This window comes from Talaromyces marneffei, chromosome 6 (genome assembly GCF_009556855.1).
Source record: "Talaromyces marneffei chromosome 6, complete sequence".
NCBI classification, from domain to species: domain Eukaryota; kingdom Fungi; phylum Ascomycota; class Eurotiomycetes; order Eurotiales; family Trichocomaceae; genus Talaromyces; species Talaromyces marneffei.
In genome coordinates this window covers 2,663,583-2,690,389 of record NC_072353.1, presented here as the reverse complement: position 1 = coordinate 2,690,389, position 26,807 = coordinate 2,663,583, and the positions used below count along the sequence as shown (strand labels likewise).

At 46.2% G+C, this 26,807-nt stretch overlaps 11 protein-coding genes across 11 annotated transcripts; 4 read left to right on the top strand and 7 right to left on the bottom strand.

Moving 5' to 3' along the window:
- Positions 1–227: 227 nt before the first annotated feature.
- Positions 228–941, top strand: EYB26_008468 (uncharacterized protein; the record flags this gene model as incomplete). Its single annotated transcript, XM_054267721.1, has 2 exons — positions 228–693; positions 754–941. The coding sequence occupies 2 exons, from the start codon at positions 228–230 to the stop codon at positions 939–941; spliced, it is 654 nt and encodes a 217-aa protein (XP_054123696.1).
- Positions 942–1,516: 575 nt separating this feature from the next.
- On the top strand, positions 1,517–3,015 carry EYB26_008467 (uncharacterized protein; the record flags this gene model as incomplete). Its single annotated transcript, XM_054267720.1, has 2 exons — positions 1,517–1,576; positions 1,633–3,015. 2 exons carry the CDS (start codon positions 1,517–1,519, stop codon positions 3,013–3,015), a joined length of 1,443 nt encoding a protein of 480 aa, XP_054123695.1.
- Positions 3,016–3,051: 36 nt separating this feature from the next.
- On the bottom strand, positions 3,052–4,102 carry EYB26_008466 (uncharacterized protein; the record flags this gene model as incomplete). The annotated part of the gene is made up of 2 exons (XM_054267719.1): positions 3,052–3,995; positions 4,051–4,102. 2 exons carry the CDS (start codon positions 4,100–4,102, stop codon positions 3,052–3,054), a joined length of 996 nt encoding a protein of 331 aa, XP_054123694.1.
- Positions 4,103–4,668: 566 nt separating this feature from the next.
- Positions 4,669–5,874, bottom strand: EYB26_008465 (uncharacterized protein; the record flags this gene model as incomplete). The annotated part of the gene is made up of 1 exon (XM_054267718.1): positions 4,669–5,874. One exon carries the CDS (start codon positions 5,872–5,874, stop codon positions 4,669–4,671), a length of 1,206 nt encoding a protein of 401 aa, XP_054123693.1.
- Positions 5,875–6,074: 200 nt separating this feature from the next.
- Positions 6,075–10,477, bottom strand: EYB26_008464 (uncharacterized protein; the record flags this gene model as incomplete). Its single annotated transcript, XM_054267717.1, has 3 exons — positions 6,075–6,361; positions 6,450–10,411; positions 10,464–10,477. 3 exons carry the CDS (start codon positions 10,475–10,477, stop codon positions 6,075–6,077), a joined length of 4,263 nt encoding a protein of 1,420 aa, XP_054123692.1.
- A 799-nt stretch (positions 10,478–11,276) lies between these two features.
- EYB26_008463 (uncharacterized protein) lies at positions 11,277–12,820 on the bottom strand (the record flags this gene model as incomplete). The annotated part of the gene is made up of 3 exons (XM_054267716.1): positions 11,277–12,023; positions 12,085–12,673; positions 12,729–12,820. The coding sequence occupies 3 exons, from the start codon at positions 12,818–12,820 to the stop codon at positions 11,277–11,279; spliced, it is 1,428 nt and encodes a 475-aa protein (XP_054123691.1).
- A 3,123-nt stretch (positions 12,821–15,943) lies between these two features.
- Positions 15,944–17,284, top strand: EYB26_008462 (uncharacterized protein; the record flags this gene model as incomplete). Its single annotated transcript, XM_054267715.1, has 1 exon — positions 15,944–17,284. The coding sequence occupies one exon, from the start codon at positions 15,944–15,946 to the stop codon at positions 17,282–17,284; it is 1,341 nt and encodes a 446-aa protein (XP_054123690.1).
- Positions 17,285–17,450: 166 nt separating this feature from the next.
- Positions 17,451–18,657, bottom strand: EYB26_008461 (uncharacterized protein; the record flags this gene model as incomplete). The annotated part of the gene is made up of 3 exons (XM_054267714.1): positions 17,451–17,735; positions 17,793–18,286; positions 18,345–18,657. 3 exons carry the CDS (start codon positions 18,655–18,657, stop codon positions 17,451–17,453), a joined length of 1,092 nt encoding a protein of 363 aa, XP_054123689.1.
- A 652-nt stretch (positions 18,658–19,309) lies between these two features.
- On the bottom strand, positions 19,310–21,571 carry EYB26_008460 (uncharacterized protein; the record flags this gene model as incomplete). The annotated part of the gene is made up of 4 exons (XM_054267713.1): positions 19,310–19,857; positions 19,911–20,073; positions 20,136–21,326; positions 21,389–21,571. The coding sequence occupies 4 exons, from the start codon at positions 21,569–21,571 to the stop codon at positions 19,310–19,312; spliced, it is 2,085 nt and encodes a 694-aa protein (XP_054123688.1).
- Positions 21,572–22,741: 1,170 nt separating this feature from the next.
- EYB26_008459 (uncharacterized protein) lies at positions 22,742–24,065 on the bottom strand (the record flags this gene model as incomplete). Its single annotated transcript, XM_054267712.1, has 3 exons — positions 22,742–23,103; positions 23,164–23,921; positions 23,974–24,065. The coding sequence occupies 3 exons, from the start codon at positions 24,063–24,065 to the stop codon at positions 22,742–22,744; spliced, it is 1,212 nt and encodes a 403-aa protein (XP_054123687.1).
- A 422-nt stretch (positions 24,066–24,487) lies between these two features.
- EYB26_008458 (uncharacterized protein) lies at positions 24,488–26,447 on the top strand (the record flags this gene model as incomplete). The annotated part of the gene is made up of 6 exons (XM_054267711.1): positions 24,488–24,515; positions 24,593–24,618; positions 24,685–25,785; positions 25,837–26,098; positions 26,155–26,366; positions 26,421–26,447. 6 exons carry the CDS (start codon positions 24,488–24,490, stop codon positions 26,445–26,447), a joined length of 1,656 nt encoding a protein of 551 aa, XP_054123686.1.
- Between the last annotated feature and the right edge of the window lie 360 nt (positions 26,448–26,807).

The window sequence follows — 26,807 nt, the reverse complement described above, 5'->3', positions numbered from 1 at the left end:
TGGTTCGTCCACTCTACGATCACGAGAAAGTTGACCTTTGCCAAAACGGGCGGTTACCGGGACAACCAGTCAACCCAGCAGTTCGGGAAGGAGCTGAGGGGTTCGCCTAGTCCTGTTTAGGAATATTTCTTGGCGCCGATGGTGGACATTTTAAAGATTCACTGCCGAAACATGAACAAGGTCGTCGGCATCTACAATAACCAGCCAACATATCAGCAACCCTCAACATGAGTTATCTGGCCGCCACGGCAAGCAAACGCATCTACATACATGCCCTCAATAGCCCGTCATGGCGGACAATGCATATTCGAAACGTCGGATTGACGATGAACAATTCCATCTCGGCACGACTACTCTCGACAGGGGAAGCAGTGCCGAAGATCGCCCAGGCCTCAACGTGGCAATCTATCATCCCTAAGTTCCTTCGAGGCGGCGGCTCAAATACATCACCAAAGATCAGATCGAAAGAATGGAATCCCGCCACTTTCTACGTCGTGATATGGACTCTCATAGGCTCTCAGGCCATCCAGATGCTGGTCCTGCGGAAGGATTTCGAAAACTATACGCGAAAAGCAGACGCAAAGATACGGTTATTGCGGGAGGTCATACAAAAGGTAAACAATGGAGAGACTGTCGACGTTGAAAGACTATTGGGAACTGGTGACGAAGTGAAGGAGAGAGAATGGGAAGAAGGTCGGTACAAGCTTTGACCAGAATATGCCATTTCAGCACCATCATACTAACTCTTCCCAGTTCTCCAAGAAATCGAAGACGAAGACTCTGTGTGGCGCCAGAAATCCCATGATCAACGAAGCAGTGACGGCGGCAGCTCGAGTGATGAAAAGGACAAGCCTCGGGACGCCGTGGTGAAATCAGAGAAAGCTACACAACCATCCGATGTCCCTGCAACTAGAACTGCAAAAAATGCCAGATTTTATTGACCGGCCATTAATGATCAATCGTCTTTACGACCACAAAAATGTGATACCCATACGTCCATGCCTCTACAGCCCGGACATTTATACGTCGATCTCAACATCCTATGAGCAACCCGTTCTTGTATACTAGTGCACATAGCTTTTTTTTCTGTAACATACGTTCAATATCAACTCTCAAAGTAATGACTAGCTTGTTGTGCCGTTTAGTTGAATAAGCAGCACCATAACCCTTTTGAGACGCCACGTATCGACTTCAAGAGAGTATTCGTAGGAGAAAGTTTCTGAAGTAGACCTAGACATAGTCAATGCATGACCCCGCTCGCTTAGAGAATAGATTTGGAATTGACAGTGGAACTGAAGCCTCGAAAATTTGGTTAAAATTATGTCGGAGTTAGCGGAGTTATCTGAGTTTCTTAGGCTGATTGCTTCCGACAGATATCATGAAGTCAATCTTCGTCCTCCTAACTCACCCCAGATCTTGCCAGGCAGCAGCTATCTACATATAAACTTTTAGTATAGTGGCTATTTAGCCTTGGTTCGTGGCTCCAGTTGTCATCTTTAGATGTGCAAACGTCAGAATGGTCTATCGCGGCAAGCCGTCCAAATCCTGCCGCAACTGTCGAAGACGTGATATAAAAGTGAGACTCCATTGCCAGCACACTTTCATTGTGTGCATTAACAGATTTAACTCCAGTGCGACCGAAAATTAAACGGCTGTTCTCAATGCTCACGAGCGAACATATCATGCCCAGGCTATCCAAATCCCAGTGACCTGATCATTTGCGATGAAACAAGTTCAACAATTGACAAGAGACGTCGAGCTGAGATCTCTCTCATTAGTCCACATTCCTTCACGGACTCTATCCCAGCAAGGCTTCTTCCATCAATTGAGATTCATGCAAAGAATCTTTTCATCTCGCAATACGTCGCGGATACGGACAAGGCCAACCTCTTCACATATATGCGAGTCTTTTGGCCGCCAGGAACTGTCAAATTTCCCCTCTTATCTACAGTTGTCAAGGCTGTTTGGCTCGCCTTCTTTTCATTTTCTCATCAATCAAGTCCGGCTCTTCATGATGCGCGTGTCAACTATGGCTCAGCATTGATGCTTACAACCACTGCCATTCAATCACCAACCGAAGCGAAAGAAAACTCAACCTTGATGTCGTTGCTTCTTCTGAGTGTGTACGAAAGACTAGTTTACTGGGAGGGAAATATCATCCCTTCAAACGCTCATTTACGAGGTGCTCTGGGACTCGTGTTATATCGAGGTGGCAGTCAATTTAGTGATCCGATCAGAATGAATATGCTCCTAGGACTCTGTGAATTTATCATTCTTGACTGTCTTGCTCATGAGACTGATATACCTCAGGATCTACTTATTTTGAAATCCAGAGTGATGGATGATGCAGATCTCTCTCCTAAGTGGCGTTTTCTAGAACTGTTGCTTGAATATGCGCAGCTCAAAGAGATGCAGAGATATGGAGTTTCTCCGGCAATGCTAATTTCTGAGGCTGTTCGCCTAATGAGTAAACTAGAGGATATATCGCACGTCCTACCTCCGTTTGCCTGCAGAAAAGATATGCGTCGTTTGGAGGCTGCATCAATCACTCACCCAGATCATAACACGAGAAGGAGTTGGAACAACATACGTATAATTCGCGTTTTGTTAGCAGACATTATACGAGAACAATGCACTAAGATACTCGGCGATCTTGACATAACCGATCCTGCGCTTATCAACCAACAGCTCCAAGAATGTATCTGTATTATTGTCTCTCCTTGCTCGGAAATCTGTTCTTTTGCTTCAGGCAACGGTATTATAGGAACCGCATCGCAAAATGTCTCAAGCGTGCAGATTAGCACACTCTTCTTTCATCTATACGCTGCGTATACTTTTGCTATACTTCCTCTTGAGCTCAAGCAGCTACTACATCAACGTTTGCGAGATCTCAGTGAAGGCCAGTTCCCTGGCATCCAAAGGTTAATGAACCAGTTGCTACGAGAGACCAGTGCCTATGAGAAGAACTTTTGGAAAGTGTGGCTTCGACTAGGAAAAGAAAATTTCTCGATTTGATTTATCCTACCTTCAACCGTATCTTGTTTGGGGTGCCTAGTACTCTGCTAATGCTTTTGCCATGGGAGGATATCTGTCGCCCGCCACGGGATACTTGTCTAAGATGGAACTCAACTTTGCGATATCATCATCTGTCAGGTCGATGTCTTTTGTATTCTCGGAAATTCTTTGTACGGATCTTGAACCAGCCACAGGGACAAGAACAGGCATACCCGGCTTCCGGCTCTGAATCTTGATCCAATTCAAAGCCAACTGAGAGGTGGTGCATCCCTTAGCTTTTGCAAATATCTTCAACTCCTCCACAAGTAGCAAGTTCTTGTCGAAATTCTCGGGTTGCCAACGAGGAAAGTGGCGATGATAGTCATTCTTCGGCACATCATCCAAGCTCTTTAATTGTCCAGTCAACATGCCCGCTCCTAAGGGTGTATGTGCTACGAGAACAATGCCCAGTTCGCCACAGATAGCGGCCACCCCATTCTCAAAGACATCAGTGGCCCATAGACTGATTTCGGCCTCGACCATGTCGATTTGTGCGATAGCTGCGGCTCGACGAATCGTTTCAACCCGCACCTCACTCAATTGAATCCCTCCAATCTTGCCTTCTGCCTTCATCTCAGCCAATACTTTGATGCTTTCTTCCACCGGAACGGCAGGGTCTGTTCTTGCGCATCCAAAGATATCAATCTTCTTCTTGCCATCGAGGATTTTGAGAGCATTGTCAAGAGAAGCGCGAAGAGCTTCGGGGGAACAATCCAGAGCAAATGTTCTCATATCCTTTATTCCACTCTTAATACACAGCACAACTTTGTCTGCGTCTTCCGGGTAAGTGGAGAAATAGCGATTCATGAGATGGAGAGAGTTATTGTCTGGGGTCCCATAGAAGTCGGCACCATTCCAGACATTGACGCCGGCATTAATGGCAGCTTTGAGGACTTTGAAGGTTTCTTCATCCGATAGACTGAAGCCGGGCTGGGTGAAGCCTATCAGAAACGTCAGCCAGTGCACAATGCGTTTGTTGAGGGATGAAATCCGTACGGCTTAGACCCAGGCCATTCTGGGTAATTTCCTTTCCTGCAAGGTATGGCATTGTGGATTATCAAATGAACAAGAACTATCAGGAAACAAATTTTGAAAATTGAATTATCTTAAGATGAACGAGAAGGGAAGACAAAATGTTCTGGTTTCGATAGGCAAACGTCGGACTACTTATAGCTTCTCGGACGCGCCAAATGTGGAATAATAAACCTGCGAATTCCCTTTAAGCCCTGAATACCACTGCTTTTTGCTATGAAGTTGGTAAAATATACCTACAATTCTCACGTAAGTCCGTGCAATTTCCGGAAAACCAGCTGGTTACTCTATTTGGTGTAGTCTGACGGTGTCTCAGCCTATCAGCGGTCAGTAGGTAGAGAATATCCACAAGCATCAAGTGACGAATCTAAGGTCGACTTCTTCTATCGTTTATTCACCTCAGGTCTATTCAGAATTCTATGCTAGCTGTATGACTATCAGTCTTATTCCATTTCATCCAACAATGCAATCTGTTACACGACAATTGACGCGACAAAACAATCCAATCTGACAGTCGTTTTATACCATGCATACCCATTCAACCAATATGGATCCTCCAAGAGGCAGATGCGAGAAGAAAGATTAATGCAACCCCGTCCGGGCAAAAGAAGACTCCAAATCACTTGCATGTGTGACACCATCTACAGCTTGGTGATTCCGTCCTCCAACTGGCTCTCCGCATTCAGGACACACAGATTGCTGCATCGCCATCCCACATTCCCCAATCGTAAATGGATGCCCATTACGACAATAATACCAATGACCCGTACCACGGAACTCACGAGCCATAGCTGTAATAACGGCCATACGCTCTTCATTAGTGACTGTGGTGTAAAACGTCGTGCCGCGAAGCAGCTTCTCTGCGCCTTCAATTTCGCTTGCTAGACCCTGAGTTTGACCCGGATGTTCGTTGCAAAGCATCTTGGCTTGATTAATGGCTTCTGTGCCTTGAATCAAATGTCGTCCTGCCGCCTCGGTCGAAGCGGTATGTAATCGCTCAAAGGCGTAGAGTTGAGCAAGAAATATGTAGCCCTCCGCCTGATGGAGAAGACGTTTTGACTCAAAAGCATTCTTGCTCAATGTTTCGCATTCGTTTCTCATAGCTGACAGATCCATATTAATTTTAATATCACCGGCCTTAGGATTATTTCGACGCAGCTCGAGAAAGTCCGCTAGCAATGCGATATCCAGTCGAAGACTCAATGCCGTCCCTTGGAGGAATCCCTTGGTTTGCAGGACCTCACTTCCAATTTCAAAATAGTCAGAGGCATCCGTAACATTTTGCCGGAGACGTGCATTCATGGCCAGTTGACGAACTTTCATGTACGGTTGCTCCTCTGGAGAGACTCGTTTCTGATACGTGACGATGCTCTGTTGCAAGTCTATAATCTCTTTCCACCTCCCGGTTTTCCCTGCGGGGATGATATGTCGCAAGCTCCGAACTAGTGCATTTCGTTGACCTTTGATATTAATGGCATTAGGCCAGGAAGTAGACCGTTCGATTTTGGTATCCTGCAGCCGTTTGATTAGTCGCGGAACTTCCTGCGCCAGTGGAACGTATTCGCGGTTCATGTACAAAATCAACTTTTTAGTAGACTCATCCAAAATCGCCCGGCGAACCAAACGTCCATATCTGGCGATATCCCTTAGCGGCCCACGGCAGCTAGCACATGTCTTTATGTCGCTGATGGAGAACGGCTCCGATGAGGAGGAGATTTTACTCGGTTTCCCACCTTCGTCAAGAACATAGTACTCTTTCATATTCATCTGCGCATCCATGTTCTCCATTGTGAGAAAATGCCCACATTTGGGAAATATGCAAGGGTTATCGTTGAGGTCGATATCCTTGTATAAATCCCCTAGTATGAAGTCCACAGGGTAATTCTTGATATCTTCACTGCCGCAGATTTGGCAATATTTTTCAGGCGGGCAAATCTCTCCGCAGACTGATGGGCATTGATGCCCACATGCCAGAAAGCTCTCACATCTCAGTGAACACGGGACATGATCGCATGGGGCAGCACAAGGCATGGAACATGTACTATGGGCACACGAAGAAAGGCATTTCCCTTCAGCGCAAGGAGTGCACGGCTCCGAGCACTTTCTCCCGCATTTGGAATGTCCGCAGTCGACTTCGCAGGGTGATTGACAGGGTGGGCATGGTTCTTCATCGTGGCAAGAGGTATCACATCTGTGAGCGCAGGTATTTTGGTTTCGACCACATTTCTGTCGACAAACTCCATGATCAATGTTGACATCTCCTGAGTCTGATGTCCTGACGCAATTATAACATTGATTTTTGCACGAATGGCCGCATGCCAATACGCTTCCACACTGCACGGTGCATTTGTACTGAGGCGAACCGACATCAACGTGGCATGCAACCCGAACCTTGTGGTTGCAGGTTGGAATTGTCCTTTCGACAAGAACGGGGCAACGTACAGTTGACAAGTCCTGGCTCTGCCAGCAAGGAAGCCTTTGCGCTAAATGACCACAACTAAGCTTTCTATCGGCCAGAAAGACAGTTTCTGTACATTTGACGGGGCACTTTTCGCCGCATTTCTTAGGACAGGGATGAGAGCAACCTTCCCGTGGTCGCTGACAAGCTTCCAAGCATTGAACAGCATTGTGAAGAATCTCAGAGTGACATTTCTGAATGCATGCATGACCGCATGATAACCGCTTAATGCAACGGAGATCGCATCCTCCTTCTGGTGAGACCCGTTGAAAGTCATCGGGTTTGGATACTGTAATAAGAGTGTCTGGATGCCGTGGGCATTGCAACTCCAAGCTTGTGCCAATATTCTCGTTTTGCTTGAAGATATCGATGACATCGGCCCACATGGGTACATGCATAGAAGTAATAGAGTTTCCAATGATGTACATCCCATTCTTTGCCCGAGAAAGGAGTACGTTGATTCGGTTCGAAGTACGTAGGAAGCCACATTTGTTTTGTGGGTTACTGCGCACCAGTGAAATCACCACAACGCTCGCCTCCTCTCCCTGGAAATTGTCGATTGTGGCTACCCGCAGATTTTGAAGAAGTGTTCCTTTCACTGCGGTGGGGGTTGGGGCTTGCTCCTCATCTTCTTGGAGACCAGCCTTGTCAAGGTCGTCTTGGTCTCGATCCCCCAAAGTGATTGCAAATGACCTGCTAAGTCTGCGCCTCAATTTCTGGAGCTGGCCTAAATAAGGCGTAAGAACGGCAATTTCACCACTGGCATACTCTCCCTGACAAACTAAATGGTTGACCAGGGCTGTAGTCATTGTAACTTCGTAGTCATTCCATCGCGATGTCGCTGCTGCCTCTGCATTTGAAGGGTTGCCCTCTGGTTCGCGGTGATCCAACCAGAACAATCTCTTGCGAATTCCCTCTACGGATGGATATTCAGACACTGAAGGAGCATCCTGAAGGTGTGAGTACAATGTCTCGCGCACGAGCTGAGCAATTGACGGATGCATACGGCGCTGTGTCTGCAGGGTGCTGTAAGGCAAGCCGCAGCCCATGGCACTGCCAGTCTCAACAAGGCGTTCAAACATGGAGACATCCAATGAGTACCTATCCCCACCATTCTTATTCTCGCGAGAGAGCTCATAGTTTTGAACCTGTGGGCGGAGTTGGTAGTGGTCGCCAATAAGGATGGCATGCTCTACTGATGGTAGTAAAGCAGTAAGGAGATGCGACTCGAGGACCTCACCTGCCTCTTCGCACAGCACAACCTTGGACTGTAATCTCCGGAGCATATCAAGATTTCTGGCTAATCCAGACGTGGTGACTCCAATGACATCGGCTTGACTGAGACAACGCAGATCGACTTCGCTACGAATATTGTCGAATTCGTATTTAGTACGAGAATGCGATAAGCATATACCGATTAACTCCTGTTGCATATCGTCTTGAATTTGCGATTGCCAATATGCGTAGAGACTTTCTCGCTCAGGTTGTGACATTTGAACGAGAGAAATTGATTCAAGCTGCCCGACATTTCGAATCTGGTCCTTTGAGGCTTTGCCTCCTGACCTGCGCCATCGATCAAACACTTTTCCAGGATTGTCGCTATGTGCATTCTGGAACCCATCTTTCTCAATCCCAAATAACTGGTTATAATGTGTAGGAAAGCTGTCTCGTAAATGGATCATCACTCGTGCCGGCGAGATACCCTCTCGAAACCCAATTTGGCTGAAGTCCTTCTCAGACGTCTCCAAGGAATTATGCAAAGTCCACAAACTACCCTTTTCCATCTTTGTTTTGTCGAATCTTTTCGCAAGCTCTCGAAGATTGTAGGCTTTCAGGCTTTCGGACTTTGACTGCCCTCCCATGCGAACGATTTGTTTTGTGACATTCTTTTCCAACAAGGACTCCAGCAATTGATCAAGCGCATGATTTGTATAAGTAACACAGATTATTGGACCGAGCTTTTTCCTTCCATTTCCTTTGTTGGCCAAAAGGACCTTGATGAGCGCGACGCCTGTATAGCTTTTGCCGGTTCCAGGTGGCCCTTGAATCAAACCGATCTTCCGTTGCAGCGTTTCGACAAGAGCAGATGCTTGGGCGTCGTCCAAACTCGAATTCTGACGTAGTTTCTGCAAATCGGTAGTATGGCCAACACGAACGAAAAAGTCGCTGTTATCGTTCATCAAACACCGCAGGTTGAACTGGAATCCGGGTTCAGTTGCGTACAGGGGAGGGGAAATATCAGTTGGAGATCCATCCTGAGAGCTATTTGGGATGAGTAGTTCAGAAAAAGGAAGGTTATCACTTTTTCTCATCAACTGAAGTGCTTTCAAAGTCGGCTCGAACGCAGGTAGAACTACACCTGGAAATTCCACAAGAGTGATATGAGAATCCTTCTTGGTGTAATGCTTCAGGACCATTTCAATACATCTATCATTCACACTGGTTAATTTCAAAAAGACAGTAGCTTCTTGGGGATTTTTCCATAAACCATCTGAATCCTTTTTCTGGGTCTTGTTACCATCCTGTCCTTGTCGCTTACGCGCTGGTGCTTGCGCCTGCGAGTTGATGACAGTACAGAAAACCACAAAGTTTCTCTGCATAATGAGACAGACCAGAGCTCCGGATTGCAGACGTTTGGACATATTCCACCATTCCTCACGTTGTGTGGTGGTCATTTTATCGACTTTCGTTGGTTGGGCAAAGCTCAGCTTGAACTGAAATCCATCCTGCCAGTGGAACCCAAGTTCCACAATCCTACTACCTTGATATACGTTGGTGCGCTGTTGGTTTTTCTGATTCGGGGCGGTTCGTGATGGCTGGAATACGGAGTGAATGGCGTCTCGGAGGAGGCCGACAGTATCTTCGCGCAGCAGGCGGAAGTTTCTATCCAAAAGTCCGTGAAGACCATCCTCATGCCATTGTGTTGGATCGTATGGAGGTAGGTACTCACTACGACGACTGGAAATTTCTTGAAATGTCGGCATTATGCGAATTCGGCGGATATCTTTGAAGTCATTGTCGTGGCGGCCACCAGGGGGTTCGTATTCGACGACAAAGGCTCCTAGCATTTTTTGCACTTTAGACGGGTTATTCTGAGCCATGTTTGGTAGTGAAACACCAATATCGAAACGGCGAAGAAGGCGCTCCAGATGCACTCGCGAGTCATGCACAGGACTCTCGGGATAATCCGTGACCCACGTGGTGAATATCAGTTGAAACTGACTTGCACAATTTTTGAGAGGTTCCTGGACAAGGGCTGTGGAATTAAGATCCACGATCCGCGAGAATACCACAAGGCAAGCCTCCATCCACTCCAAGGTAGACTCATCTTTGGTACAATGCATGAGCACTTCGGAACAAAACATCAGGAGCTTTGAGGCTCTTTCTCCCACCAGCCCAAACAAAAGATTGTAAATAGTTCCGACCGCCCGTTCGAGTATCAAAGATTGCAACACATCGGGATGAGACACAGTTTTGAAGAGGGGAAGTATCTGAGTTCTGAATAAATTCGACTTCATGCTTGTAGAGAGTTGTTCAAAGTTTTGTTCAACCATCATCTTGATACAAGCAAGACCACCCTCCTCAGAGAGCGTCTGAATGACTGATTGACGCACCCCAACATCGATTTCAATCAGTTCATACGCTTTTTTGAATATCAAGGCAAGCTTGCTACTCTGCACTCCGACTTTGCTATTTGAGGGAATACTATGCTTCCAAGATCGAAACTGCTTCTCCGAGTTAGACAAGTTGCTGGACGACGATGAAGACCCTCCCTGGACATCAGAGGTTTTTTTGCCCTTATAAATGTGTTGAAACTTGCAATTTTTGTATTTGCATGTTCCATTTCTCTCAAATTCATGACATGTTCTGTTGAGATTAGTGGGATCGACTTAGAAAATGACGAGGATTGTGGACGAACCTTTGAGGTGCCATGTTGACACCTTTATTCACGACCAACACCTGTCAAGCCTAACAGTGATTTATGGTCACAGTTGTTGTATGTACCAAGTCTTTTGCAAAGGGGTCTGTCTTTTCGAAACTCGCCAAGTTGGTGGATTAGGGTCTTCCAGGGAACGACAAGGTTGAAGATTTGCTCTGAGATAGTTGGCTAGAGTTTATCACTCAATAAAATACCAGTCAAGATGGATATGAGGAAACTTTTTTCGAAGAAGAAGAAGGAAAAAATCTTCCACGAGGCTTGTACGCTCTCTTATTGTATTGAGCTCATGATCCGACCGGGCCATGCCGTCAAAACATAGCTCTAGTTGCAGCCAATCATGACCTGCCATGTTCGTGCAAAGTCATGCAAAGAACAATGATAAAGGGAAAATATCAAATAAAGACATGAGAGCCAATTGTATATGCGTTTGTGACATGAGGCTATGACAAAAGGATGTGCCGCATAACCTGTGCCGCAAGGCTAAATCTAGCGCTGACTTGACTTGCAAGGCTATGCATTCCAAGGATTATGAATGGAAGACTACCTTGACGGGTACTTTTTAAAATATTATCTTGACTGGAAGCAAAGATACATATTATAGACTACGTAGGTAAGTTTGAGGTTAGTACGTAGTATCTTTAGCCCTAAAAGCCCCAAAATCTACTATACATCTACCTTGCATGGGTCAATATGCCAAATCAGGGCATCTGCCTCCATCATGGTATTCGCCTATATTTGTGCTAGTCTTATTTATACAGCTAGTCAAAACAACCCGTGAATCAAAAGTCAAATCTATGACTGACTAACCGGATACTCAAATCCAAGCTCCGACAAACTCTTGACAAATTTGCGTGCAGATCCCAGCTTACGAGATGCGCTCTTGATATTTGCCATATGTTGCCGATAATAGCAGGCTTCCTCACCCCATTGAGGAGGTATCAAATTCGCACCACTCGCAGTTGGTTTGCAGATATCATAAAGTTCGTTGATATAGTTTGCATCCTTGGGATACTTCATTTCATGTATCCGACTCAGCTCCTGGCAGCTTGCGATCAGATCTGCTTCCCATTCGTGCATACCAGCTTTTGTTGGCAATTGTACTCTGTTGGCCCATACACGAGCTATGTATGCACTCTGTGCTTCCGAAATAGGGAACGGCACTACCCTCTTCGGCAAGGCCACAAAAGCCAGTGTGGGATTATCAATATAGAAAAGGTGCTGATACAGATGCCGTACATGGGACCCATCTGGATTCAAGGACTGTCGTAACGGTCCGAGAAATGGGAATGAGTAATGATAGCCAGTACAGAAAATGACTGAATCTATGCCGGTCTCGATATGTCCGTTACTGAACCGGACGGCTCGTTTGCCTATAAGAAACTCTTCAATGGTAGGCATCATCCTGAGATTTGTGCTTGTTTCGCTGGGGTCAAGCAGAGATGGCTGCCTTTCGGATACGAGGACTGGATGTTGGCATAGTTGAGCTATTTGGACGCTGACGTCGAGCCCTGATGCTGAAAATCCAACCACAATAACTTTCTACGGCATAGTTAGCGCTTGGTAATCTCAAGTGAGCAATGCAAACATGCATTAGACTTACCTTGTCCTTGAAGTCCTCCGGTTCCCCATAGTATTTTGAGTGTGATATCACCCCAGGATATTGTTCATGAAACTCTTTGATACCCTTAATATCAGGAATGAAGATATCACTATAATGGCCATTCGCGACTACCACAGCGTCATATATAGATATGCTTGTTTCATGTGTCTTCAAATTCTGCGTTTCCAATTCCCAACACTCATTCCCATCCAAATTTATCTTTGTCAGGTTCTTCACTTGAGTATTGTAATGAATCAAATGCTTCAAAGATGCGGCATATTGATGAAGGTATTCGGTGACGACATCGCGAGAAGGAAACAGCGGCGAGCCCGCTGGAAAAGGCTGTGTCGAAAAGTTCATAAGGCTATGGGGAATATTGGTGTCCAGATCACGATAAAGTGGTGATACAAAGCCATCATCGGCGGATGATGCGGGTTCATATGGCGTCTCATTATTGTCGTCCGGCGTCGTTTTGGGGACTGTTACTTTGGGTGCTCTTTTTTCGGATGAATAATTCCATGTTCCACCCGGCGAATTTCGTTGCTCAAAGACTTCAATATGAGAAAATTGCTCTTCGCTTGAAAGATAGCTATAAATTGATGAGCGCTTTGCCTGCGAATGTTTTGTTTAGTGAAGATACATACGTAGCTGCAGCTAGTCCTGCTGCTCCGGCCCCAATAATCGCAATCCGATCAATCTTGAAGCCAACATTGAGATTTGTCGCCACACTTCCCATGGTGAAGGCAATAACTGGGTACTGACGTTATTGGATCTCAAGACGTTTCCCACAGTCTCTGCCAAAGAATAAGCCTTGAATCCGTGGAATAAATTGTGAAATACCCTCGACAGTTACTCCCACGACATCTAAACTTACTTCTTATCGGATCCTTATCGTCGGCAGTTGATTCTTCGATGAATGTTCTGAACCTAAACCCGATTTGGAATATAAAATCGGATATCCGCCGACCTTCCCAAATGGGATCGTTAATCCAGACCGATGTCGGCCCCGCTCCGTGTGGATGCTAGTATTCAGTGAATGGCATTCACGCATTTGGACGGGCTTGACCTTATCGCATCACTGGCTATCTCGAAAGATAGCTTTTGCATCAGTCTTGGGGAAAATGTTGTGATTGACGGACGGCTTACGACTATCGTCATAGTCTACGTAGGTATATAGAAATGCACAAACGAAATAAAACGGACTTCTTGTGCGAGCTTCTTCTTGTTGAGAGAAAAGAGCTCAAATTAACCTGTGCTTCTTAGTTTGTCGTTCTTTAATGTTTTGAGGACTTTGGGATTGGGTTATATATTATCATTTGGAAGTCGTACAATGCCGTCGACCGCAGTCCCAAATGCCACCGAGGGCGTTCACACATCTGAAGCCATCTATGGAAAAGACACCGGAATCAACATCAAACACGACCATGATATTGACACCACAACGAACAACAGCTCGACCAAACCGGCACGACATAAACATCCATGGCTCCACTGGCACGAACCAAGCACATAAAAAGCCGACAAGAAATTGATTTTCAAGCTCGACTTTTCTTTGCTCAGTTTCAGCTGTCTTTACTTCTACATCAAACAACTCGATCAAAATAACATTTCCAACGCCTACGTTTCTGTAATGCAGGAGAAACTCCACTTTGGACCAGGAAATGAACTCAGCTGGATGAACACATATTTTAACATTGACGTTACATATGTATCATCGGAGGCCCAATATCTAATTTAACTCTGACCAAAGTTAGGCCTCCGTTTGGCTGCCTGGATGTCTTTTGGCATGATCTTTATTGGTTCTGGGCTTTTCCAAGTCTACGAAGGCCTCCGAATTCTATGCTTTGCGATTCTGCGTGGGTCTCTTTGAGTCTGCAGCCTGGCCTGGAGTCCAGTATGTGCTTGGATGCTGGTACAAGCGGTCCGAGATTGCACGTCGTTGTGGTTTATTTGTCTTGTAAGACCAGAGAAGTTTATAATTTAGCTATATTTGGTTACATCTAGGAATATCTTGATGACTTAAGTCTATCATCATTTTACCGAGCATCACAGCTCTAGATAAGATCTCGAAGACATCTAATTCAAAATTTTCCAATGTGAGGCAAACTTTGCAATATCCATTTCCCATTTCTCAATAAACCGAAAGCAATTACTATTTCCCAATGTATCTCTCGAAATCATAACCAAACCCTTTCTGATGGAGAGCAATCACGCCTTGAATGATGGTTCCACAGTAGGCCTAAGGGTCTACAGAACTTGCACAATCTTCGTATTATCTGCAAAACTCTATGCAAATGTTGTGATGAGGAAAAATCAGTTAGTCATGGCAGCTACGAATTTGTGCGCTTGTTACCGGCTCCTATCAAATGCTAAGAATATATCTATGCATGTTCGCCCTCTTGGTGAGAAATGAGAGAGATGATGCAAATCAGCGGTCCTGGTGGATGAGGTTGAGGTATTCCGGATTCGTGAAACACCATGTATGAATTCGACTATTATTAGAATTATATTATGAGGCTGTCGCAATATTTTAAAGCCTGATCTTATATCTTAGTGAATTTTGTTGGTGATGTTCTGCATGTAACCACCAAACTGCCTATTCGAGAAATCGCGAGATCGTCCTGGGCACCTTGCAACTGACTCATGTTAAGAAATGAGAGGACGAGAAATCCCGTCTATTTCTCAATCTGTTTGTTATGCATGTATAGTAATCGATAGTTTTAGACTTAAGGTCGATTAATTAAAGTGGAACATGTCCTGAGAATCAAGAGATGGATATAAAGAAACTACTGGAGCATGTTGATAAGGGACAACTAAAAGTTTGTCGCCATTGATTGATGTGAAACGCTATCTACATTCTAACTACTTGTCTTTGATAACTCGCGGAAATTCTTATCTGAAACGACCATTGCACGTTACGAAGTACATCCGCGAGTCAGTCGGCAAAGTTTGGCTCGGGGTACAGGGTGGAGGAATAATGGACCGCCTGGCTAATCGATTTTCAAACGTATGCCCTTAGAATCTAAAACGAACAAATCAGGGTTGCGTGGGGGTAACCCGGCTACATCGTACTCGGCGATGTGCTGTGTTCTTATTTTTAGATAGAGGCACAAATCGATTGGCTGCACTAGATCCATCAGGATCAGGGTCCCTTCCACTATAATATATTCAGCCAATAGTCTATCGAAAATGGACCCACTCAACACGGTAGCGGCCCGGAAGGCGGCTATGGGGCGAACTCTATTCGTTCGATCTTATATTAAAGATTTATTTACTCTGTAGTATAGGAAAATGACCAATCCTATTGCATTCTATTTGAGATACTGTGAGAAGCTACATGGTTCCTAGGATCTAGACCTGCATGAAGACCAGGCATAAATCAATATTATCAGGGCTGATTCATGATGCTTGAGCACATAATTGACGATCTATTGCAGATTCCCGTTTCCCCTTCCCTTCTTACGATTCAGAGACTACCTGCAAACTACTAAGTGATGTAAACAGTTCCTCTCTTCTGTGCACATAGTCAATCACTTATCTCCCCTAGTTCTTATTCTAATGGTATCGATCTTATTTCCGTTGCTTGGATATTTGAGCGTCTATTTCCAAACTCGCGGGTTCGACGTGGAAGCTTCAGGACGTCATTAATTGTGCCTCAATAGCTGGCCTATTCTAATTAGGTACTATTGCATCAGAAGGCTTCTATCGCAGTCGCAATTATTCCTACAACTGCCTTCACCTCTTTCGCTATTCGCTCAGATAACCTATACCAAAATATGTCTACCCAGGACGATAATTTTCCTGTCTTCTTAATCATATATGCCTTGATTAACTACAAGAATCCACAACTAATACATCCATGAGTGACTTATCCTGCCCAGACTGTCGCGACAAATCACCTGATATACTGGTGGGATGGGTACTCGAAAATTCCGGACGCGGCACCCTGAGTCTTATCACCACATGTATGATCACAATCTTCCTATGCACATGGGTATCAATACACCAACGCGTGTACACACGACAGCTATTCGCAACATCACACAAATTTGCTCTGTTCTTCAAGGGCATCCTTGCCCCCGAATTCATCGCCGTTGAAGGCTTTCAGGAATGGGCTCAATGTAGGAAAATGAAAAGGGATTGCGCGAAATTTACGAATGGAAGATTTCAACTTTTTTACGGGTTTTATATTAGTATGCTTGCGTTACGATATCGAACCCCACGAGGCAATAAAGTCATTTGGCCGAATCAATATACTTGGCTTCTGCAGCAGAATCTGATCAATTGGGATAATCAAGCGAGCTGGGGTCTATCTATTGAGGATATTCGTGATAAAGCCAAGACGGATAGTCTTGCAAAGTTCATTGCTCTGGTACAGGTATCTTGGTTTGTGGCGCAGAGTATCATCCGCGCTGCTCATGCGCTTCCGATTTCTCAGCTTGAGTCCATGACTCTTGGCTACATGCCGTTGTTTATTGTCACGTGTTTCTTTTGGTGGAACAAACCTCAGGATATAAGGTCCCCCTCAATCGTTGAGTTGCCGGAAATGAGTTCGGAACAGCAACAGGTCTTTGATTCGATGGCTGTTAGCAACAAGTTTGACGATGAAGGCTTGGAGACTCAAGTCACGTTATGGAATATATGGTATCTTACTCCACGTGTTTTTGAGAAGGAAGAGGAAGATAGAGCTATACAAGAAGCTTTATCAAAATCTGTCCATACTCCCCAGGAATCAAAAAGAAATCTAAGGCGCCAGTTCTCATACGAAATCCCATTCAACGGGCGACATGATCTAGACCTCGAAGACATAAAATTTGCCATCCGCAAAGAGGTGGTACTTGCTCGCTGGGACCCTGAACTATATACGTCAAAAATCTGGCCATTAATCTGTCTATTTGGTGTTTGCTTCGGAGCGATTCATCTCGTATCCTGGAATACCGTATTTCCTACAGTTATTGAGATGTGGTTATGGAGAGTTTCTGCATTTGTCTCTATTGGGTCAATGATTATTTTCATGCATTTCGAGAAGGTTGTTCTGCGCTGGGATGGGCTTGTTACTATTATCAGTCTGACGTCTGTGGGTTTGTATTTTCTTAGTCGTATTTTGATGATGGCCGAGGTTTTTGCTGCATTGAGAGCGGAGGATCCTTCTATCTATGATACAGTTCAGGTCTCGACATACTGGGTACATTCTTTATGATATTATGATGACGAGGAATGTTAGTGAACTATTGCTGGCAATGGATGCATATATAGTTTCTGTTATTTTCAGCACCCTTGTGCTGTTGGAGTTTAATCTAATAAACCAAAATACACCGGTCTATGTCCGTCGAATCGTAAATATAGATGAGAAGTCGAAAGTCAAATCAACGCGTAAAAGACGGGTCCGCAGCCTCAAAAGCACGCATCACAGCCATCGTGACAATCGGGTAGCCCATAACAACATCATGCAACCCGGTCTTCAATATCTCCTCTCGAATAACGCCATGATCCGTCTTCCATTCCATCACAGACCCAGCAGCACCCAGATCCAATTTTGAATCCAGCTTCTTCTGTTCGAGTTCATCATAGCTTATCCCAAAAGGAATGGAAGCGTTGACTGTGTGCCAAAACAGCACTTCTGAGTGATGCCAGGGTATATCGTAATCGTCCTAAGCGTGTATGATTGTCAGGCGGTATCGCTCGCCGTTCACCTCATTAGATCGCACATACTGCGCAATACGATCTTTACTTAACCAGTTGTCCCTAATAAAGCGTCGGAGATGGTCAAACAATAGCGGAAATCTTGCAAGCGGCGCCAATAGCGGAATCACGCCTGCCACGCTATAGGTCGAGACCAAAGTCGCGCAATCAACGAATGGCGCAACAAGGACAGTGCCTGCAAATACCACAGGCGGCGATTGTAAAGCAAGTTTCTCAGAAACAGCTATGCTCACCGCAGTACCCATGGACTGAGCAAAAATGGCTATTCGAGAAGCAGGAATGCCCGCAACGTTCATCGCCCAATCCACAACCGTCAGGGCATCAAGGATCAGACCATTTTCAGAAGGTGAACCGGTACTATGGCCAAATCCTCGATAATCGAATGTCAAAACATGACTTTTGTCGGGCTGCCCTGCTGATAGGGCCCGATAGTTGGGCACTCTGTATCCCGATCCCACAGTTCCACCGGCACCGTGCATGTGGAGAATCAGACGGGCGTCTGGGATCATCACGTAGCAATTGAAATGCATGCCGCGACTCAATATCAGACACGAAACCAGTCGACTCCGCAGTGAGTGCCAGTTCATGCTTGCGGTACAACTCGATGGGTAGAATGTGCCATGCATATAGAAGCTCTCCGTCGGGAGTCGGGATTGAGAAAGGAGTGACTTGGTTTTTCAAGAAGCCAAATGTCTCGGGAACATTGAGGTCTTTGAACCATGTCATTTGGACGGCGTGCAAGTAGACTGCATGTGACTGGAATGTCTTGGTAGTGAGTAACGTCAAAAGTGTCGCGTACAGCCCGGCGGCTGCTGCTATGGAGATGAAGGCATATTCGAAGAAACTAGTTACAACTTTGCCTGCCCCCATGGTGAAGAGCGTACAATTACCTACTCTATATCGCAGAGAGTGAGTAGAGCAGATTAAAGAAACAGAATTTAGACGCCGACTGTCAGGCTCGCTCTCTCATTTGCCTTTTGGCGGCCCCACTGCGGCAGCGGGTGTGTACCACTGATCCACACTCAGGGCATACATCTAGAATTCTAGATTCTGACCCTCAATCGAGATCCATGGATTTCCAATAGTATGAGCTTTGACGAGTATCTATTATCCAGCATGTACAAATTTTTACTCTATCTAGACACAAAGACCAAGGCTGGTAAGCTGTCAGTCACCAACATCTCCACCCTCCAGTCTTTTCTATGACACCAAGCTGTTTTGTTGGTGTGTTTAATACAGAAATCTTTCTATCTGAAAGAAGACAAAAATGTCGAGAGAAATGAAAGAAAATATGACCAACATGCTTGCAAGAATGAACAAAACAGAAGAATTCAAAAAGGAATTGTATATCGCGGCCTGTACCAATCCAAGGATCGCATGAGAATTTGCGATAGATGCAGCGACATGATGGGAGAAGAGACAAGGAAATGCCCAGAGTAGTGCTGTACAATAGCAGATCCAGATATCGTCATTGAAAAGGATGCATATTTTTGTATAATAATCAGTCAATGCAGAATAGCGCCTATGGCTTAGATCCACCAAAGATCTTGGGAAGTGAGGCTCCTTCGGGCACCTTGATGCGACCAAAATTCTCGTCAAGATCAAGAATCAATTTCAAAGCATTTCTTGATCGAAGGTATGGAAGTGGGGCAGTTGTTGATGGCACTGAGGAGCTGTCGGCGGCGGAAATAGGCACGCCGTGATCCTCGGATCCGGGCAACGGCAATGCCTTTTGCAAAACTTCATAGGCCGCTAGAGTGAAACCAAACTGAGGAGAAGATCGGAGAATACGAGCTGGGCCGCCCTTGAAGAAAGCCTTGAATCCTTCCTCCTTCATGATGGTAGAAGCGCAGTGACGCAACGAGGTATACTTGGTTTCTCCCTTGCGTGCTTCTACCTGCAGACGAGTCTTGATCACATCACATGGCGTGGTAAGGTACGCCGCAGGCATACCAGCGATAGCACCGGCCGTGAGCAGTTGCAAAACACCGAGCTTATGTGTGGGGGACTCTCCAAAGAAGTCTGATTTCAAATGCGCATAGGTGGGGAAGTAAATAGCAGAAAACGGGACTGTCCAATGGATTAGCATGCTGTCCAAGATACGTCAGGGGCACAATACTCACCGTCACGTAGAAGACAGGCACTAGCACCCTTGTATAATCCAATAAGACCCAAATTTCGGACTATCCACATCGCAGAACGTTTAGGAGCTCCTTCTACGTTCTTTGCAAGCTCGCCTTGCACCTGGAGACGAATCTTGACGATTTCCAATGGGTTGGTGAACACCTTTCAGCCGAGCAAGATTAGTAACGTTCGTTCGAATAACAGAATTGATGACAAAAACTTACGACTTGACAAGCACCAGCAGAGGCACCAGCCAAGATCTCCCAAGGTAATTTAATCTTGCCAGTTTCCTTATCGGTAGCATAACCACGAACCAAGTCATTGACCGTCAATTTGATGGCCTTCTCAGGGGCAACACCAATCAGTTGCGGAATAACACCGGAATATAAACCAGCAATACCTTCGTTTCGAATGACCTTTCTGGCGCAATCAATGGAGTTGTTGTACAATTTCTCTCCCGGTCGAGCACTACGTTGATTTTGCATACGGGTCTTGACCAAGTCAATGGGGTAGACCATGAACGCACCAAATGCACCTGCAATACTTCCAAGACCAAAGTGATGGGCGGACTCGAGAAGACTCTGCATGAAGGACTTGGCGCTTTCTTCCACCTTCGCAATTCCCCCAGAAAGGGCGTCTAGGCCATGATCGGCCGTTTGCCATGAAGCATCAATGACCTTTGCAAAATCTTTCAGAGACAGTCTGCCGCTGGGAGCTTCCAAGCCTGCAAAGTGAAACAAAATGTCTGCCTCCATAGGTGTGAATTGCGAGAAACGTGTGATGCGAGCAGCCTCATTGAGAAATTCGGTACGGGTGATCTTTCCATCCGAGCTCTTTTTGGTCGCCTCCCGGAGAATAACATCGATTATATCCATCTCCCTGATGATATTCTGGAAAGCACGAACGTTGGCGTAGGAAATTTTGCTACCCGACGAGATGTTGCACAAGGTAGGGAGGTGTTCTAGCAGGTAGTCGGAGAGTTTGTGTTTCGAGGTCTCAAGAATAATGCGCTGAAAGTCTTCGGGTGCAATATATCCATCACCATCCTTGTCGAACAGATGGAACGCCTGGCGAATACGTTCTCCCTGAAGTCCACGAAGCATCTGGGCGAATTGAGGATAGGTCATGTCGTGGCGGGTTTTCTTCTTTCCAATATACAACGAGGCCCAATCAGAGTTCCAATCGAATGGGATAGCTTCTAATCCCTTGTTCTGGTCGTACAGCTTTTTGAACGTCTCAAACTTGATCGCGCCGGTTCCATCTACATCGAACAAACGGAATGCGATTTCGTATTCGGCGTCGGGCTTTGCCAAAAGGTTCTCGAATGCGGCCCAGTCGGTCAAATTGATTCGTCCCGTTCTCCTTCGATCTGCGACGTGGAAAAGGATTCCATATTGATCACGTCGAATTTTGTGCTAGTGTACATTGAGTCAGAGGGGAACATGGCAATGTGGTAAAGGTAAAGGTAAATACTCACATAGTCCTGATGTTTGGGCGCAATAGCATCAACGAACTCGACCTCAGTCATGTAGAGCTCTCCGGAGCTCTCATCCTTGCGCGCATGTTGTATGAAGTTGGTCTTGATCTGGTGCGACACTGCAAGCTCCTCCTCCTGGGTTCCGACCAAGGTTGCCTTGACGGCGGCGGTAACTTTTGACATGTTGAAAATAGTCTTTTAGAAATCTATCGCTGAGAAATGATGGAAATGATGGAACAATGGAATTGCGATGACCGACTGTTTATTTGTTCAGGGTCAATTGGCAATTAGTAACGCGAGTAAAGAAACGCAACAACGAAAGAGCGCCTCTTTTCATGAACCAGGCCGAAGACAAAGAAATAAAAATAAAAATGCTAATCAACAAGCAAGTAGCACCATACACGAAGAACACAGTCTAGAGTGTATGCTTGGAATGATATGAAGCGAGAGACGAGTCACAGAGACAACAATAGATGACTCGGAAATCTCCGCAGAAAACAGTCAGGGTAGGCCCGCTCGGCGGCGATTGATAGAGAAAAGTTTTTGCCCTGAACCACAGAAGGATTACCGCCGTAAGTGGCACACCGCCTTTGCTTGCCGGGCTGGGCCTTCCTCCTTGGCTGGTTCCTGACCATTCGGACATGTGGCCGCGCCTGCCGTGCTGTTCCGGCTGTTCACCATTTAACCGAGTCTCTCCTTTCTTTTTCTGCTTATAGCCGGTGCATTCATCACCAGTATGACTACACATACATTTCTTCATCTCTCTCTAATCATATGATATGTATTGGCAACGGATAATACATCCACCATGCGTAGCTCTCTGCAAGCAAGGAGCTGCGGTATTTTCTCTCCGGTCACGCTACCATCTGAGATTACGGCCTGTCTCGATCTGGTAAGTAGTTATGGCGGACTAGCAACTTCCTCCAGCTCGGAGATGGTCCGTTCTGCTATAGTGCTCTCAAGTCTAGAAGTCTATGGCAAGAGGAGTGTACTCCGTATATTGTGTGAATTGTGCAAGTGTTGATGATAATGCGCTCACCGAGACCAGATTGGTCCGACGAGCGATCTATCTCTGCACTTCCTCGTGACTCGTGATGGAGCGACTGTGGATCTTTCCCCGCACCAACGGAGCTCCGACTTACTCCAACTCTTCGCATAAGTCACTCACCCAGACGATCCGATGGCGCTCATGTCGGCTTGATCTAAAGCTTTACGGCAGAGATCAAGAAACTACGTGGATCCGGAAACGTGCAGTTCAATATTTTATGTGCCCTTGTATGAGAAGATGTTGGAAATCTTCTGGTTGCGTTGCGCGATCTGATGCCATTCCTTGATCATCGCTTCAACCACCGCTCACCTGCGTTGCCGTTTAGATCTCCGGCGAGTAACCACAGTCTCAGTCACCTGGACAACAAGGTCTGCTTTCTTGACTGGCTTCGTATCGTCTTCGTCAAGCGCCCTTTTAACGGCCACTGGAGACGTAATTGTTGTTTTCACTGGCACATCATCCTCCTGCTTAACCTTAACCTCAACCTTAGTAGCTAGCCGATCAGAGAAACTTCTGAGATCTGCCGTAAAGAGGACACTATGAGCCCACCCGGCTTCTTTCCCCCAAAGTTTGCGAAAATGTGCTCCAACGGCATCGTAGGTGGCTTTTGTCAATGATTTGTTACCGCCCTTGCCGAACTTATAATCTCTTTGCGCAATTTGCCAGACTGATCGAGTTCTCTATTAGTCAAGATAACCGCAATAGCAACTGGGTTTAGATCACTAACCATGCGTGTCGACTGGCACTGCTTCTCCCCAGCCAAGACCCATTAGACAAACACAATCAGCCACCTTGGGTCCAACTCCTTGTAGTTCGAGAAGTTTTTCGTGGGCATCACGGTAACCCTCTCTACCTTCAGGTCGCATTTCACCTCCCTGGCTCGGCGCAACGCCAAACGCAGGGCTTTCTGGATTGCGTAGCGAGTCTAACCAGCCCTTTTCCTTTTCCGAAACCATAACCGCAGTCTGATATATGTATTTCGCACGATAACCAAAGCCCAATTCTCTCAGTCGCGCTTCAACATCTTTACCAGTCAACGCTTCCGGAGCCGGGAAATCGTGATAAGATCGATCGTCAATGGTAGCCACCAGATCACCGTAGTTTGCGCATAGTTTCTCCACCATTTGCGATATACGGGCTATATTGTTGTTGCTGCTGCAGATAAATGACACGAGGGCCTCCCATGCATCCTGACGCAGAATGCGTATGCCCGTGAAGTTAGGCGCTTTTTTCTTGAAATTGGGATCGGAGTCGGACCATTGGTTGTATAGGTCGGTGAGGTTAGAGGTCAAGTTGAGGTAATGAGTGACTATTTCGCGGGTCTCGTCTGATGTATTCACCGTACCATTCATCGTCGGGACTGAAGATGTTGGTTTATGGGGAGTGCAAGATCGATAGTACAAGTACGATTGGTCCTGTCGCAATGATACGAGACGCCCGCGGAGGACGCATCGCCATTCATCACTGTCAGGACGTTGCTGCCATCTTACCGAAGCTCAATTAGCTTACTTCTAGAGAAAATCTGGTATCGACTGACCTAAAAGATTGGCCACATCTCAATGTGGTATTAATACAGAGCTCACTCAGGCTAATAGGCAATTTGCGCCATTCTGTGAAATATACAGACATTATGTAAAAAGGAGTGACTGAAAGAAATGTTTGCGCTCAACCCATGCTGAAAGAATTCGAAGTCTCCACGTAATTAGGAGTACAATGCAGATCCAGGAGCTGGAAGAACCTCCGCAGAAATACCCAGCACATCCAGAGCTCCGATAGGCGGGATAGACGCAGAGCGCTAGTTCCCGCGCTAAACGCCGGGACAGAAGCTCTCCTCAGAATTTGTCCCAGCCGCCTTGGACAAAAAGATTCGTAGCAAAGAGAGCAACGTCAAGCCACCGTTCTTCTTCTTTCGCGTACAATTTGTGCTAAACCACATATTCTATCTCATTTCTTCTTCTTCTTGCCGTCTTGTTTATCATCGCGATCGTATCAGATTGCTTCGGGTGATTGATCTTTGAGCTGCAGTCTTGCCACGCTTGAACGAAGTCAAAATGAACGGCGACGCATATTCTTCCAGAGGTAAGGCTATCCAACACGCATTCTACTTGAATAAGACCGCGCTTTGAATAAGACCGCGCTAACCTTTTGCTTTCTAGACTCCGGTCGCTCTAGGGATCATTATGTAAGGACTTTTCCTAATACCATCTTACGGTATCTGAACCATCATACTGATTACATCTACAAAAAGAGGGACGAAAGAAGGGATCGAGGTGAACGTGATAGAGGCGAACGTGATAGAGGCGAACGACGACGCTCCAGATCGCCGCACCACGGCCCCGGACGAGGTTCGCGCCGTGAAGCGGAGGGAGACTCATATTCATCCAGTCGCGATTACAGAGCCAGAGAACGCGAAGATCGGTATTCGGGTCGACGAGACGAGCGAGAATGGGACAGAGATCGAGGTGACCGTCGTCGCCGGGATCATGATGAACGGCCAGCGCGACGAGAACGTGGCGATCGGGGCGATCTCTTCGAGGACCGACCACGTCGCCGAGAGCGTGAGGGACGAGACAGAGGAGAACGAAAACGAAGCGCAACTCCTCCCAAGAAGAGGGAGCCAACACCCGATTTGACGAATATTGTATCTGTCTTGGAGCGAAAACGTCGTATGACACAGTGGGATATCAAGCCTCCTGGCTACGATAATGTCACTGCTGAGCAGGCTAAGCTCTCGGGCATGTTCCCGCTCCCAGGAGCGCCTCGTCAGCAGGCAGTCGACCCAAGCCGCCTTCAAGCTCTTGTGAACCAGCCCTCAGCGACGACCACCGAGAGTTCTACTTTGCGACCAGCCAATTCAAGACAAGCCAAGCGCTTGTTCGCTTACAATCTTCCTCCCAACGTAACCGATGCAGCTCTTATCTCATTCTTCAACCTGCAACTCAATGGGTTGAACGTGATTGAGGGTATAGATCCATGCGTTTCTTCCCAGATTTCAAAGGATCATGCGTTTGCACTCTTAGAATTCAAGGGTCCCAATGAGGCTACTGTCGCACTTGCCTTGGACGGCATCTCGATGGAAGAGCATGAAGCAGCAGCTACTACCAACGGCGGCGCTCGAGGCTTGGAGTTGCGTCGTCCCAAAGACTATATCGTCCCATCCTCTCCCGAGGATCAGCAGCCGTACCAAGAGGGTGTTATTTCCAATCAGGTCCCTGACTCTCCAAACAAGCTATGCGTGACAAACATTCCTCTTTATATTCCAGAAGAGCCAGTCACCATGCTCTTGAAGTCTATTGGCGAGTTGAGAGCTTTTGTTTTGGTCAAGGATAGTGGTACAGATGAGTCTAGAGTAAGTCATTGAAGATGTACCATCGATTGTCCAGCTGCTAACTTGGATAAGGGTATCGCATTCTGCGAATACGTCGATGCGACGGCGACTGCCATCGCAGTGGAGAGTCTGAATGGCATGGAACTAGGTGATAAGCATCTCAAGATCACACATGCCAGTATTGGAGTTACCCAAGCAGCTGGCCTTGATATGGGCGTCAACGCGATGTCAATGTTCGCCAAGACAACATCTGCAGATCTAGAGACCACCCGTGTCCTTCAATTGTTGAACATGGTCACAGCGGATGAACTGATCAACAATGAAGATTACGAAGGTATGTATCTGGCAAGATCAAGACGAGTATCCAAGATTGTGCTAATTTGACGCTAGAAATCCTTGAGGACGTGCAGGACGAGTGCAGCAAGTACGGCCAAGTACTCGATCTCAAGATTCCGCGACCAGCTGGCGGTAGCCGACAGTCTGCTGGTGTGGGCAAGATATTCGTCAAGTTTGACACAGTGGAGTCAGCAACCAATGCATTAAAAGCGCTTGCGGGACGAAAGTTTTCTGATCGCACAGTTGTGACGACCTATTTCCCAGAAGTGAGTTTTTTGTCTATGACATTGTTGAATGACATTCGCTGACAGTTTCAACAGGAGAGTTTCGAAGTAGATGCGTGGTAATCCTTCAAAAGTTGCCATGATGTGATGTGATTTAAATATACCCTACTAGTAGCACATTAGAGGTCTTGTGGTGGTATTCACAACATGCCCAAGATATCACGCTCATGGACCTGGAAAACATCGACGGTCTCTCTCCCTCTGAGCAACCCTATTACTGCCCTACCAATATCTGCTATATTGCTGCCTTAATGTACTTTTACAGAGGAAGACTATCGATTTCTATCGTCTTGCCTGCTTTCAAAGACAATACTCATCCGTTTCCAAAAGGAGAGATCTTATTCCCTATGCTTTCAACCAATGATTATGCCTTTTGCTTATTTCTTTTGTGTTGCGGCCCAGTGATGTACCATAGCATTCTCT